At 44.2% G+C, this 16,203-nt stretch overlaps 1 protein-coding gene across 2 annotated transcripts in view; it reads left to right on the top strand.

Moving 5' to 3' along the window:
• SLC7A14 (solute carrier family 7 member 14) overlaps positions 1–16,203 on the top strand; it is a 128,297-nt gene that overhangs the window by 85,946 nt on the left and 26,148 nt on the right. For both annotated transcript variants that reach the window (XM_035278633.3, XM_002759388.7), the window contains 3 exons: positions 934–1,170; positions 3,066–3,283; positions 15,922–16,068. In XM_035278633.3, coding sequence (XP_035134524.1) covers positions 934–1,170; positions 3,066–3,283; positions 15,922–16,068 — 602 coding nt within the window. The remainder of the gene's footprint in view (positions 1–933; positions 1,171–3,065; positions 3,284–15,921; positions 16,069–16,203) is intronic.

Below are 16,203 nucleotides of genomic sequence, written 5' to 3' on the forward strand. Positions count from 1 at the left end.
GATTGTGGTGAAAGTGGGCCCTGAACCCACTTTGGAAAACACATGGCTCTGCTTACTTAGCTAGCCTCGTCGCCTTCTAATACCTCGTTGTACACTCCCCCTCCACCCAAATACTTGATACAGTCTCTCTCTGCCATGTCTTTGCCTCATGTTCCACCTTCCTCATCCAGTTAATCCCTACATATGCCTCAAAATCCTCTGAGTACATGTCTCACATCTCTACTCCAGTTGTTATACATTTTTACATTGTCAAGCTTACACAGTGCCCAAGCCTACAATGGGCACTAATGGCCTCTGTCCCCTTGAGGGCAGGGGCATATGCCACTTGTCTCTTTTATCTTCAGTGCTTCACACCCTGCCATGCACATGACAGGTCTCTAAAAGTGTTTATTAAATTATCTTTTGTCCATGTGCTAAATTTCCTTGTTAGTAATTTACTTATATTTTCATCTTTTATCTATCTACTAGATATAGTACAGCATTTTCACAGATTGCTCAAAGTATCACTCTCAAATGAGGAGTACCTTCTATAACATGTAGAAACCAAAAGAGAAGTCGTCTGTGCATAATATAACCCCGGCGCCATAAAGGGTGGGGATCATAGTGAATTGGGCCCAGGTTCACACAGGCTGTCTGACACCTAAGGAACATGACAGAGACACACACAAGTGGAATTTTTTCTAAATAAAGATTAGTTTCCAACAGTTCAGTAAAATTAGTTCTGATTGCCTTGCTAGGCATTCAGGTTCACATTTTTCAGAAGTGAGGCTGGAAGAGATCAGAGTCGGCTTTGAATCTATTCATGTACATAAAATTTTGTGTATTTGTTCTGAGATCCTAGAGAGCCTTAACATGTTCTACCCAAGACTGTTAGCCACAGGATGTCACCTCATCTCCTGAAGTCCACCATCTGTGTATGTTTGTCCCTTGCAGGGGTCTGCTATGCAGAGTTTGGAGTTCGAGTCCCCAAGACCACAGGATCTGCCTACACCTACAGCTATGTCACTGTTGGGGAATTTGTGGCATTTTTCATTGGCTGGAACCTGATCCTGGAGTACCTGATTGGCACTGCGGCTGGAGCCAGTGCTCTGAGCAGCATGTTCGACTCACTGGCCAACCACACCATCAGCCGCTGGATGGTAAACAGCGTGGGAACCCTCAATGGCCTGGGTGAGACTGCCACATCCTCCTACCCTCAACATTCGAACTTACCGAGCCACAGATGAGTTCCCCTTTCAGAAAGCAATTTGACAAAATGTATCAAAGCCTTAAATACATCTCTTTTTTTGCAAAGTAATTCTATGATTCTATCCATCCTTAAAAAATAATTCTAATGTCCATCGAAGCATTATACAAAAAGATGCTCATCACAGCCTCCTTTACAATAACTAAAAGCTAGAGACAGCCTAAATATTCTACAATGGGGCAAAGGACTAAATAAATTGCAGACAAATATTATATAGCTGGCAGTTAAAAGGATGATTAGGAAAACTTGTAATAACATAGATTATGTTTTAATGTGATATCATACATCAAAGATACAAACCATACATCCACATGTCAATAGCTATATAAAAATAAAACAAATGCAGGAAAAAAAGAATTTTAAGCAATTTCTCTAGTGGTTTCATCAGATTTTTTTCCAAATTTCAAATGAAAAAAAAATTAAGGAACAAAATGGATTCCAGCCTGGAAGAGGTCAGGAAGGGGTAATATAACAGCGAATGCTAAACCATCAGAAGCTCATGTAACAAATACCATGAGACCTCAGGCTCTATCCATCATTTGCCACCCACTCTTCATCTTTTTTTTTTTTTTTTGAGACAGTCTTGCTCTGTCGTCCAGGCTGGAGTGCAATGGTGTGATCTTGGCTCACTGCAACCTCCACCTCCCAGGTTCAAGCAATTCTCCTGCCTCAGACTCCTGAGTAGCAGAGATTACAGGTGTGCACCACCATACCCAGCTAATTTTTGTATTTTTAGTAGAGAAAGGGTTTCACCATGTTGGTCAGGCTGGTCTTGAACCCCTGACCCTGTGATCTGCCCACCTCAACCTCCCAAAGTGCTGAGATTACAGGCGTAAGCCACCGTGCCTGGCCACCCTCCAACTTGCCTGATAAACTCATATTTAAGGAAAGCTAAACAATAGTTGAGGAAGCTCTGGAGTCTTGCTTCAGAGGAATGATTCTGTGGCTGTGTCAAGTCATCTGACTTCAGTGTTCCTATCTCAGAAGAACTGACAAAGATGCTGAGCACCTAGGTACCATGACAAAATAAAAATATAAAGAACAAACCTGGTCAGTGTACTGATGGCATAGAATTTTAGGTCTAAAAGAGTCCTCCAAAATCAGGTCATTCATGTCCTTTGCTTTACAAATGAGGTCCAGAGAGATGAGGCAACCTTGCCCAAGGCCACAAATCTGGCTACCGGCAAAAGTACAGCTGAAATTCAGCACCCCTGACAGCTGAGGCAATGCCTTTTCCTCTCTATAGAGGGCAGGACTCCACTGGCCATTGGGCAAAACCAAGCAGGCAGGGCATGGTTATTTTTTTCTCTACAACCACATATACACAAAAGAACAGAAAACCCCTCTTGCCCTCGTTTTCAAAGATGCACATTCTTAAACTTGCTGATAAAGAAAAGGTTTGGGAATGGGATGGAAATTTTACAGACTGTAAAGTTAACCATAATGAAGATAAAAACAATTTTCAAATAACATGTTAGACCTAAATATACACCCCAAATATCCCAGGACAGTTCCTACCTCAAATATTCTGTGCCATGGTTCCATAGGCACTGTTGTAATTGTCACACCACATAGCCCAAGTTTTGGTCCAGGATATCAGGTCATCTTACCTGTCTACCAAATACTGCTCATTTGCAAATAGACACTTGTATCTGCTTGTGGATGTGTAGGTGCGTGCACACACACACACACACACACTTCCCTTAACAGACTTACTGCCCTTCTTAGAGGTGAGTGCGGATGCACTGGGGTAGGAACAGGAGTTTGCACGTCCCTTTCTTCCTCCTAGACAATGTCAGATCATGTCTTTCCTCTCTAGGGAAAGGTGAAGAATCATACCCAGACCTTCTGGCTCTGTTGATCGCAGTCATCGTGACCATCATTGTTGCTCTTGGGGTGAAGAATTCCATAGGCTTCAACAATGTCCTCAACGTGCTGAACCTGGCAGTGTGGGTGTTCATCATGATCGCAGGCCTCTTCTTCATCAATGGAAAATACTGGGCGGAGGGCCAGTTCTTGCCCCACGGCTGGTCAGGGGTAAGTTTATTCCAAACACCTGGTGTGCCTGTCATATACACTCTGCCTTCTACCCTGCAGCCATGCTCTGTAATTACCATAGCACCCTCTTTACCACCTTTTGATCTGAATTGAGTTGGAATATCCTGAAGAAGTGGTTATTATTTTTTTATTTGTTTCACCAGCACTTGTTAAGATCCTATTTTATACAAATAACAATAATAGATTCAATGTTTTGGCCACCTGCAATTGCCTAAAATTGTGCTAAGTAGCTTTGCATATACTAACTCATCTAATTAGCCTGATAACCTTGTGAGGAAGATATTTACATTCTGGTCTTAAAGACGGATAATACTCCCATTCAGAGAGTTCAAATGGCTCACTGTTGAACACACAGTGCCAGTGGCAGAATCCAGTCAGCCAGGGCTGCCTGACTCCAAAGTCTGCATAAGAACAGCTCAGTTCTATAGAATCATTTCTACAATCTCCTAAGAGAGAGCAACATGAACATAAATAGACAAGGCAATAAAGGAGGCCAGGGAAAGGGGACAGTGGGGAAGGGATGAGTTTTGCCTGGGTATGAAACTAGGAAAATAAGAGTTTTTAATTCCAGTGTAAGCATCTGACTCTAGGAGGAGAGTCCCACTGGGGTCTGAGGACCGCTGAGCTGGCCTCATGGAGGGCTGTGCTATAAATCCCATTCCAAAGGCATAGTTCATGACAGACGGGTCTACCTGGTGTGGTCTAGCGGTTAGCCAGAGGGTGGGCCGGACCAAAAGGACATTTTCAGATCTCATTCCATGATCTGGCTAGTGTGGTTTATGCTAGAGCAAAATAGGAAGGTCAGAGAGGCAAATTCTTTGTCCTGACAAGTGGCTCTCAGTTGTGCCTGGTTTCTTTCTCTAGGATGACTAAAAATACTTACGTTGTGGATTTACTGCTGAAATTCACTAGCGCATCTTTTTTTCATGGTAGAACCTAAATCAGAGAATTCTGAGCTGTCAGCGACCTCAGAGGTTGCCTGGTTCTATCCATTCATTGAACAGATGAACACCCTAAGGTGGAGAGGGGTGAGTCTGCCTGGGACTGACGGCAGAAAGCAAGCGCAGGATTCCGCCCACTTTGCTTTTGTAGCATTTGCTTAGACTGCTTTTTCTCCAGCACGTCCAGGGATCAGAAATGTTTCTTGGAGAACACTCAAACCACTTCTGTTTATTCTGAACCATGCTATGCCATTCAATGCAGAGAAATCAGCAAAGAAGCAATTTAAGCCAAGATTCCTAGTCTTCTGCTTATCTGTAAGAACTCAACAGAACTACAAAGGTCATTCCTTCTCTTTGAAATGAATAAATACTGAAACTGTTTAAACCCAAAAGAGGAGACAAAGAAACACTGTTGGCCCCATTCTGGATCCCCAAATCTTTATTATCTTATGATACAAACTGTTCCTTTCCCATCGTATAAGAGAAACAATAAATTACAAGAGTGAAAAGAAGGAATGTTTTCCTGTAATTCTATTGTTTTGTTTGTTTGTTTTTGTTTTGTTTTGTTTTGTTTTTTCAGAGCTGAGGTTTTATTTTGGACCAAAAAAAAAAAAAAATCAATTGTTTTGCAGCTGGAGGTATGGGCAAAGGGGGTCCCCAAGCGATAAACTCTCCACGCCTGGGCTGAGGGCTACGGCTGAGCCTCAGGTGGGTCTCCGGTTCCCTGTGCTCCCCTGCACAGCCGCCTCCCTCCCAGGCTCTGGGGCAGCCGCTTCCCATCACGGGTCTCGAACCACGGCCCTGGTGGAGCTGGCGCGGCTGAAGGAGCTGCCCGCGCCAGAGCCAAAGCTGGAGCCCAGGCCGTAGCCGAGGCCGGGGCTTGTGAGGCCCCCGGAGGCCGAGCTCAGGCCACCTGCATAGCCGCTGGTCGTCTCCGTGTGGCTACCCGTGTTCTGCATCCCAGACTCCAGCCGGCTCTCCTCGCCCTCCAGCAGCTTCCCGTAGGCGGCCACTCGATGTCCAGGACCAGCTTGACGTTCATGAGCTCCTGGTGCTCACGCAGCTGCCGCCGTGTCCTGCTGGGCCCGCTGCAGGCGGCCTCCGGCTCGGACAGCTGGGCGTTGGCATCCTTACCGGCCAGCTCCCCACGCTGCTCGGCATCTGCGATGGCGGCCTCCAGGGAAGCCCTCTGGCCTTTGAGGCCCTCAGTCTCAGCCTGGAGCCGCTGGTGCTCCGCTCACCCCGCAGATCTCAGTCGCTGTGCGCCGCAGGTCACCCCCGGGCTTCCCAGCCTGCGTCTGCAGCTCCTCATACTCCATCTGGCGCGTGCTGTCAGCCTCAGCCCGGCCACCATAGGCGATGTCCTCGCCCTGCGCCTTCACCTCAGCGATGAGACTGTCCATGTCCAGGAGCGGCTGTTGTCCGTGGACAGCACCACGGGCGTGTCTGAGCTCTGGGACTGCAGCTCCCGGGTCCCCTGGTCATACAGCTGCCTGAGGACGTTGATCTGGTCAGTCAGCCCTCGCAGGCGGGACTCCAGCTTCATCCACATCCTTCTTGATGAGGGCAGATTCATTCTCCATCTCTGTATGCTTATTGATCTCATCCTCATACTTGTTCTTGAAGTCCTCCACCAGCGCCTGCATATTGCCAAGCTCCGCCTCCAGCTTCTCCTGGTCCAGAGTCTCCAGCTGCCACCTAAGGTTGTTGATGTAGCTCTCAAACATGTCCATGTTGCTCTGAACCATCTTCTGCTGCGGCAGGAGGCTCCACTTGGTCTCCAGCATCTTGTTCTGCTGCTCCAGGAACCATATCTTGGGGATGAAGGAGCAAACTTGTTGTTGAGAGTCCCGATCTGCTCCCTCTCCTGGGTGCACACGGCCTGGATGTTGGGGTCCATCTCCTGGTTAAGGGGGTTTAGCAGGCTCTGGTTGACCATGACAGCAGTGATGCCTCCCATGAAGCTGGGCATCCCATGACGCAAGCCACCCTGGGAACTGCTGCTTTCCCACTCTGGAGAAGCTCGAGGAACTGATGCGGGCACTAGGCCCACTGGTGTAGGAGAGGCTGCTGAAGGCCCACGGGACAGAGGTGGACACCTCACAGGACTCTGGGTCACCCTGATGAACATGGTGGAGGCAGGAGTGGAGGCAGGAGTGGAGGCAGGAGTGGAGGCAGGAGTGGAGGCAGGCAGGCTGAACCAGCCAGAGATTCCAGAAGGAGCAGAGAAGCTGCTTCTTAGTCCTCAGTTTTATTTTCACTGTAGCAGGAAAATGTTCTCACCATTTTCTTAACAATATAAGAAATTATTAGGTCATGGACTTACTGTAAGACTTTGGCCATCAATGAATTTCTGTGCTTTCAGTTTTTCCCATCTATGAAGTGGCAAAATTAATTGCACCACATGTTTGCAAAAAACAGCAAAATCTTGGATGTTTTTATGTGCAGCTTGTTATGGTTGGCAAAAGTTAAAACTACACGAGGGGCCAGGTGTGGTGACTCACATCTGTAATCTCAGCACCTTGGGAGGCTGAGGTGGACAGAGCACTAGGTCAAAAGTTCAAGACCAGCCTGGCCAATATGGTGAAACCCCATCTCTACTAAAAATACAAAAACTAGCTGGGCGTGATGGCGTGCACCTGTAGTCCCAACTACTTGGGAGGCTGAGGCAGGAGAATCACTTGAACCCAGGAGGTTGAGATTGCAGTGAGCCAAGATTGCACCACTGCACTCCAGCCTGGGCAACAGAGGGAGACTCTGCCTCAAAAACCTACAAGAGGAAGGAGCTAGTATTTATTGACTACCTGTTGGGTGCCAGTCATTGTATTCCATGAATAGCACCTCACTCTCACAACAAAACTTTAAAGCAGGTGCTGCTATCCCTAACTTAAAAGTGGAGAGTCCTCATGGCGGCTGGGAAACTGACCTGACCTCACTTAGCTAGTCAACTCCAGGGCTGTGGTTCCTGTCCAGATCTGTGTGACTCCAAAGCCCTTTCTACCAATAGAGTACCTTGTGTATTATGGTCATTCTCTCTGAGCCTTCTTTAGTAAGTAGTAAGGTAATACATCTCGCAGGTTATATTTCCTTTAAACTTTCATGAAGGCTTAGAATCTTGGAGGAACATTAAGAGATAGTCGTCTCTTTTCTTATCTTCAGATAGAATATGATTCAACCGACCCAGGCTGAATACATATTGTTTATGAAGACATCCTGTCAATGCAGTTCTAAAACTCTTCTTAATTACTTGGTCGATATTTAATTTTCAAAATCCTCCTATTAGTTCACCCATACTGCATACACTCTAGTGTAGGCCCCACTTAAAGACTGGAAAGAGTTAATATCCTCTATATAATGTTCTGAAGAAGACGGAGGCACATTGTAGCATTCCTTTATCCTTTCCATGGTCTCCCTTTCCTTCTCAGGGGCACTACAGCCTTCCTCAGTTAGGAGCCTGCCTCATCAAGGAAGAAGCTAATCAAGGCAACCTTGGGGTACCTACTTATATATCCTGGGTTCTCACTAGCTTTCCTAAGAGATCAGAAGTCAGGCGTAAGAAGGAAATGAAGGATGCTTTTCCTAACGTTCAACATTCCTTTGTGACAAACTCCTTCATGTACAATTTTAATCCTCACAGAAGCGCTACAAAATAAGTACAGAGATTTTCACTTTTATGTGCAAGTAAGTGAAGCTTAGAAAAGTTAAAGTCACAGACTTAGATGGTAAGTAATAGAGCTGAAATTCGATCCCACTTCTGGATGGGCCAAAGTACTTATTTACCCCACTGCCTCCTGGGTTTGGGGCCATGGAACTGGTTAACTTTTGTTTGCACTGCTGTTCACTGTCCTCATTTCAGTCCATGCCTACTACCTTGAGTAGTTTTGTCGTTGGCCAAGAAAAAAGTTTGGCTGGGATTTTGAATGTTTTGCTGCAATTCCATTATCCCTCAAGGAAACTCAGGGATGATGTATATCCTGGTACATGTGCCTAAAAGTATCATCTGAGAACAAAGAACAGCCCAATGTGAAGATGGTGCTGATTCATCCGCTCTGTGCTCTGCCTGGCCTTGGATTTCTACGTAGTATATTTCCTTCCTAGGGAATGGACCTGGACTTGTTATTTCTCAACTTGAGTTTCAGGTCACTTTTCCAAAGTCCTGCAAAGTCACTCTGAATTTAGATCCTATTTTTTAAGGTCTGACACTGTCTCGTGAGCCTGTCATACATCAAGGTAATACGCACATTCCTCACTCTGTTACCTACCAATTGTCTACAAAAGTGTGTTGCCTAGTTGACAGATACATGAACTTCTCCACTCCTTAGAAAAACCCTTACCTCTACCCCTGACTAGGGGAATAGTGCAGAGGTCCAACCCACTTTATTCTTTAATTGCTTTAGGTAGGATGGAATGGGGGAAAACATTGTGTAAAAGATTATTTATAAGAATAGCATTAGGGAGGCCGAGGCGGGTAGATCACAAGGTCAAGAGATCGAGACCATCCTGGTCAACATGATGAAACCCTGTCTGTACTGAAAATACAAAAAATTAGCTGGGCATGGTGGCGCATGCCTGTAATCCCAGCTACTCAGGAGGCTGAGGCAGGAGAATTGCCTGAACCCAGGAGGCGGAGGTTGCAGTGAGCCGAGATCATGCCATTGCACTCCAGCCTGGGTAACAAGAGCGAAACTCCGTCTCAAAAAAAAAAAAAAAAAAAAAAAAAAAAAAAAAAAAATAGCATTACATGACTTTCCACACAATTCTCAAGGACTTTGAAAGAGTTAATGAACAATCCATTCTCTAACCATGGACCCCTCATAAACCTACTCTCTCCCCTGCTCCAGACACTTCCTTCCAAAGAAAATAGTTTAAGGAATGGTTTACTCACTTACAGGTTCTGGGTCAAATGCTTCTTTGGTCTTGAAGAGTTTAAGAACAACAAACATTTTTCCCTATATCAAATAACTCCGGCCTTCAGCTGAACCCCTGCTTCCATCTGCAATTCTTCAGCCCTTGAACATGGTTGGATGTGTGTTCCCTTCATGTTATTTGTTCTTGATACTATCTTATGGTTTTTCTTTAAGTAAATAAGACACTCTACCAGCACAAATAACTCTCAGGAAAATGGTCCATAGCAATCATTTGTGGGGAACTCTGACAGCCTCCAAACAAAGGGAAAGTTGTTTTTCATGTTCTCCACATCTGAATCCGTTTGTAGGAACCTATCAGCACATTCCACTGTCACTGAGGACAGGCTGCTAATCGAGCTGGGGCATGAGGGTGGTAGAAAATGCCATGAAAAGATGGCATTTTGTCTTGTTGCCTAGAGAGGGAATAATATAAAGGTGTCTAATTATCTCCCAGGCATCCGGCAGACTGGCCGAGGCAGAATGTGTGAAGGCTGCCTCATCTGAATGCCTCTCAAAGCGCAGGGGGCCAGTTTTTAGGGACCCCATACACTGAGTAGCAGGCCACTAATGGCATTGCTTTTGACAACTCATTAAGCAGAAAGCCTCCAGCAACAGAGGCATGAGCTGCTTCCCCACAACGCCACTCAAGCGGGATGAACTCTGTTCTGGATCAGCTGGCTGAGTTTTTACAGCAGGTTTACTTCGAACGACAATCTCAGCTATATCATCAAATTAAAAGGTCAATATTTTTTTTCTGAGACAGAGCCTTACTCTGTCACCCAAGTGAAGTGCAGTGGCGGGATCACAGCTCACTGTGGCCTCAACCTCCCGGGTTCAAGCAATCTTCCCACCTCAGCCTCCCAAGTAACTGGAACTACAGGTGCACACAACCACACCCAGCCAATTTTTTTCAATACTATTTTTTAATTTTGCAAAATATTAAAGCAAAGAGGATAACATACCAATAAACCCACAAATACACATACACACATTCACACATTTCACCCATCAATCTTATTCACAGATGCTCACCCCTAGGTACTGCACACATGCTTTTATGTATGGAAGTCTATCCTCACTATCAACACCAGTGGTCAGATCTGAGATCTGGACAAAATGATGTGGAAACCAGTTTCAGTGGTAATTTGGGTAGAGACACCCATACACGGTTTCATTTCATGAGTCTTTCTATCTACCAATCAGGGACCATTTGCTTGCAGGGAAGAAAAGCTCATTCAAACTAATTCAAGTGAAAAGATGACCCTTTTTGCTAATTTTATTATCTTCAATAACCTGTTTATTTCGTCGGTGTCTTGTTAGGCCAAGTTCGGTTTGACCTTGGTAGGTATGCTGGTCTTTCTTCTCCATCTGCCTCCACTCCCCAGGCCTATTCTCCACCCTTCATGCCCTGTTTCTGCTCCGGGTCGCTTCTTGCTGGTTGCTTCCTGTCGAATTTAGCCAATGGAAAATATTATCAGATCAGAAGGTGAGAAGAAAGCAAGGCCAGAGCCTTTCTTCCTTGCTGCCTCCCCACCTTGGCACCACACAGGCTGTGCCTCCACAAAGGCAGCTCCTTCGAGAAATCTCTGCCCCATATCTCCCGCTCCCGCCAGACTCCAGGACACCATTCCATCCCCTACTCTCAGGATTCAGATGACAACTTCTTCCTGTTGCTAGTCTCTGATGCCTCAACATCCCCATTCAGCTCTCTTAACCCTGCCTAAATGCTGCCTATAGTTCCGCACTGAAATTATTTTGTTTGAATCGTCTGAGTTATTAATGAATTCTCTTAACTGCCTAATGTGGTAGAACCTCTGCATGCCCTGCCTTTGATCTGTCCAGTCTTTCTTCAACTGTACTGACTTTCTAGTTCTACATATGCAAACGCTGGCTAAGGGACATCCTCTTGGCAAGTGTACTTCCTGTCTTCCCTACTTGATCATAGTTAACCTTCTGATAGCTAATCATTATCAGTAACTGCCATCTCTTCTTTCGTTCATTTAGAGGAAAGTAGCATTTGTGTTTTATGAATAATATAGATGCTTATCAACCTTGTTCAGTTTGGCACCATAGTCAAGTCTGCGTTTGGAATCTTGCAGTATCCTCTAGGCTCAGTCTCCGTAAAATCAAGCTGGGTCCTTTCTGCTCATGACTGTGTCCCCATCACCAAGCACAGTGCCTGGCACATGGTAGCATGTAGTATACACAAGTCAAGTTCTAACAGGAGCAAGGGGAGAGAGTAGAAGGAGGAGAGAAGAAGAAAGAGGAAGAGTTTGTCCCCTTGGGTGTCAACTGCTCTAGAAAACTTAGAACTGTAATAATAATACTGGTGGTAAGAGCTAATATTTTTTTAGCGCCTACCATATTCTAGGACTGCAGTATATTATCTCATTTTATCCTTGTAACAACACTATGAGCTAAGTGCTATTTTTATCTCCATGTATGTAAGAATGAAACTTCGGCTCCAAGAGGTTAAGAACTTATTCTAGATCACCAGGCTAGTATGTGGCAGAATCAAGCTAGGCCTGACAGTTCTGCAAAGTCGATGCTCCACACCAGAGCCAATTGCACCCACGTGCATGGCTCTAGGATTTCCGCTGAAGCCTGCAGCGGACATTGCATCTACTCCAACTGCCGGTACGTCACATTTTTTAAGGTGTCCTCCGCATCTTCCACTGAGTCTTCTGCTCTTCAAGTTAAACATCCCCAGGTCCCCAGTTCTTCCTTGCATGGCATGGTTCACAAATCTCTCACCCTTTTCTAAGATTGCTTTACCCAAATTGGTTGTTGTGCCAGGTCACTAAATGATTTACAAGAGGAGTGTATATGTGCGTGTATATGTGTGTATATGTGTTTGCATGTGTATGTGTGTATGCATGGGTGTGTATGTGTATGCATGATTGTGTGTATATAGATATGTGTCTGTGTGTGTAGAAGGGAAGAATAAATGTTAAAGGAAGACAAAGCAGGACCTGTTTCCTGTCTGTTTGCTTTTTATTTTTGTGGGCACTTAGTAGGTATATATTTATGGGGTACATGAGATGTTTTGATACAGGCATGCACTGGGAAATAGGCACATCATGGGGAATGGGGTGTCCAGCCCTCAAGCATTTATCCTTTGAGTTACACATAATCCAATTACACTCTTTATTTTAAAACGTGCAATTATTATTGACTCTAGTCACCTCGTTGTGTTATCTAATAGTAGGTCTTACTCATTCCTTCTACTTTTTTTGTACCCATTAACGATCCTCACCTCCCCTCACCAGCTCCCAGCTATCCTTCCCAGCCTCTGTGTCCATGAGTTCAATTGTTTCTATTTTTAGATCCCACAAATAAGTGAGAACATGCAATGTTTGTGTTTCCATGCCTGGCTTATTTTGCTTAACATAATGACCTTCAGTTCCATCCATATTGTCGGAAATGACTGGATCTCATTCCTTTTTATGGCTGCATAGTACTCAATTGTGTCTATGTCCCCTATTTTTTTTTAATCATTCATCTGTTGATGGACACCTAGGTTGCTTCCAAATCTTAGCTATTGTAAACCGTGCTGCAGCAAACGTAGGAATAGATTTCTCTTCAACATGCCGATTTCCTTTCTTTTGGGTGTATACCCAGCAGTGGGATTGCTGAATCATATGGTAGCTCTATTTTTAGTTTTTTGAGGAATCTCTAAACTGTTCTCCATAGAGGTTGTACTGACTTACATTCCCAAGAGCAGTGTACAAAGGTTCCCTTTTCTCCGCATCCTTGCCAGCATTATTATTGCCTGTCTTTTGGATATAAACCATTTTAAGTGAGGTAAGATAATATCTGATTGTAGTTTTGATTGTCATCTACCTGATGATCAGTGATATTGAGCATCTTTTCATATGCCTGTTTGCTCTCTGTATGTCTTCTTTTGAAAAATGTCTACTCAAATCCTTTTCCCAATTTTAGATCAGATTATTAGATTTTTTTCCTAGAAAGTTGTTTGAGGCCCTTGTATATTCTGATTATGAATCCCTTGTCAGATGGGCAGCTTACAAACATTTTCTCCCATTCTGTGGGTCATCGCTCCACTTCGTTAATTGTATCCTTGGCCGTGCAGAAGCTTTTTCACTTGATGTGATCCCATGTGTCCATTTTTGCTTTGGTTGCCTGTGCTTGTGGGGTATTGCTCAAGAAATTTTTGCCCAGACCAATGTTTTGGAGGTTTTCCAAACATCTTTCCCAACATCCCCTAGGGGTAGTCTCACAGCCTCCGATTGCAGTTGAAAACATCGGATGAAAACAAAATACTAAAAGGTGAATGTGTTCCCTAAGTCGTAGAGATAGCCAACATATCAATTTTCTTATAACCCCATTTGTTTCAACAAAGGACTTGAATATGTCAAATAACTCTGTTTTTATTGGGTTGCCTGTGCTTATGGGGTATTGCTCAAGAAATATTTGCCCAGACCAATGTCTTGAAGATTTTCCTCAATGTTTTCTTGTAGTAGTTTCATAGTTTGAGACTTAGATTTAAGTCTTCAATCCATTTTCGTTTGATTCTTGTGTATGATGAGAGATGGGGGTCTAGTTTCAGTCTCTGCATATGGTTATCCAGTCTTCCCAGCACTATTTATTGAACAGACTGTCTTTACCCCAGTGTATGTTTTTGGCACCTTTGTCAAAAGTGAAGGACCGGTCTTAAAATGAGGCTTTTCTTGATCAGGACCACTTAGTGAGCCTGCAGTCTGGCACTCGTTCATCCTTGAAGACCAGTAATATTTCCTAGATAAGTGAATACAAGCACATTCCCAAGACTTGAATGTCCATGTATGATGAAGTGAGATCTGTTTTCTCTCCTTGTCTGGAGGCCAAAGACATTTTCCATACCCTTGTACGAAAAATTTTGCTGCAGGGAAAGCAGGAGCTCTCTTCTCTTCTGGAAGGTAGCCATCTAGAGATGAAATCACTTACATTTGAGAAGTTCTTTCTACCTGATGTATTAGAATAGACCAGGAGTTCTTAAATTTTCTTGTGCCATGGACCACCTGGATGTCCAATGAAACCTATGGATCCTTTATGAGAATTGTGTTTTTAAATGAATAACCTAATTACATAGGAATTCAAAGGAAATCAATTATATTGAAATGTAGAAAATAAGTATTTTTAAATTGTAATCCAGTAACAATGTGCTTCTCTATTAGGGATTTATATGTTAATATATATGTCTAGTAACTATCATATAAAGTAGTAATAAGCATAAGTGCTATTTCAAGATCTCTGTAACAACTCTCATATGAAATGAAAATATCTTATTGCTCTTAGTGACACAGGCACAGGTATTGTTAGTTTGCCACCTACATTCGTAACTGAAAGAAATGCTAATTCAACTAGAAGGTAGTGAAAAAACATATGCAATTCTTTCCCAGCAAAATTCATAGATGCCCTGAATTCCATGGCCCACAGGATAAGAACCCCCAGAATAGAGGGTTGAAACATTAGAATCCTAGCTGAGAGAAACTGTAGGAAACACCAGCTCATTTTACAGATGAGCAAAGTTTGCTTCTGAAGGTTTAAGAAGATCTTGGATGTTGTGATGTACCTTATAGGTTCTAGTATTTCATATTTTGTCTTACTGAGAAGTCAGTGGGGGAAAGTAAGAGTGAAAATTTTGGACAATTGTCGGCTTGGAACAATTTGATTTTCATCATTTCTAAACTGAATGTGGAGAAAAGAAAAATAAAATGGTCCTGTGTACAATGGGTCTCACCTCCCGAACCCCTGGCCAGGGCTTGCATTTTTTTCCCTCACCCCATACACGCAGGTCCAAAAACATCTCTCACCTTCTAAAAGGACGTCCCTAAGCATTCAAAGAGGCACTCTGTTACTTAAAGCTAACAGTGAAAAATACCATGGTGGGGAACCTGCACTTAAACTTCAATAGATCCTTTCAAAGAAAGTAGCCACTTCTTCAATGGAAGGTTGTCCCTTACATCTTGACATATATAATAAATTCCCAAACACTCCTGGAGCCACGTGGGCTCCTGGCAGACAAACCGTCAGCAGATGTAACTGGATACCGCCCCCCAGCTTTACTCTGACCTCCTGCCTCGTGCCCAACTAAGTCATTCAAGCCCCCAAAAGGAGCAAAAAATAAACTGTCTTTACTCTGTCTTCCCACTGAAGACAACAGAGTATCTGAAGATCTGAAAATATTTTATATCGTTTCAGATCTGGAAGTTACCACGGGGCTGATCTATCGGGGTTACTAACGGTAGTTCGGGTGGGATAATTCTTCCTTATGCAGAAGTATCTGAATCCCCCGCACCAGGTGCCAGAAGCACCCACACTGTCACCCTCAATGACAGTCAAAAGTATCTGCCCACCTTTCCAAACATCCCCTAAAAGTAGTCTTACAGCCTATGATTGCAAAAGGTTGGAAACGTCGGATGAAATCAAAGTACAGAAAGGTGAGTTCCCTAAGACATAAAGATAGTCAATATATTCATTTATTTATAACCTCATTTCCACAAAGGACTTGAACGTGTTGAATAACTCTGTTTTTATTTGGCATAATTCTTCTTATCTCTATCTACACATCATAAGAGAACTGCCCACAGCCACACAGCTAGAAAGTAGAGGAGATCAGAACTTGTGCGTTTAGCATGCGTTCCACCATGTTACTCCCTCAGCCACTCAGTCCTGTCTGCAGGGCACTGGGCAATTGCAGATTCCACATTTCAGGCCTGGTGCCACCCTGACCTTCTGAGCCTGACAAATGCCGTCATCCACACAGGTGCTGCAGGGAGCAGCGACATGCTTCTACGCTTTCATTGGCTTCGACATCATCGCCACCACTGGAGAGGAAGCCAAGAATCCCAACACATCCATCCCTTATGCCATCACCGCCTCCCTGGTCATCTGCCTGACAGCCTATGTGTCTGTAAGTACCAAATGCTTGTGTGACCCTCCTCACCATGTGACTCTGGCACCGAGCTCCCTTCTCTGTCAGGAAGGAGTCTTCTCCTGTGTCTTCTTGGTGTCTGTGTGCCTGTGTCTTTTGCTGCCATAGCCCCAT

Source organism: Callithrix jacchus, chromosome 17 (assembly GCF_049354715.1).
Source record: "Callithrix jacchus isolate 240 chromosome 17, calJac240_pri, whole genome shotgun sequence".
NCBI classification, from domain to species: Eukaryota; Metazoa; Chordata; class Mammalia; order Primates; family Cebidae; genus Callithrix; species Callithrix jacchus.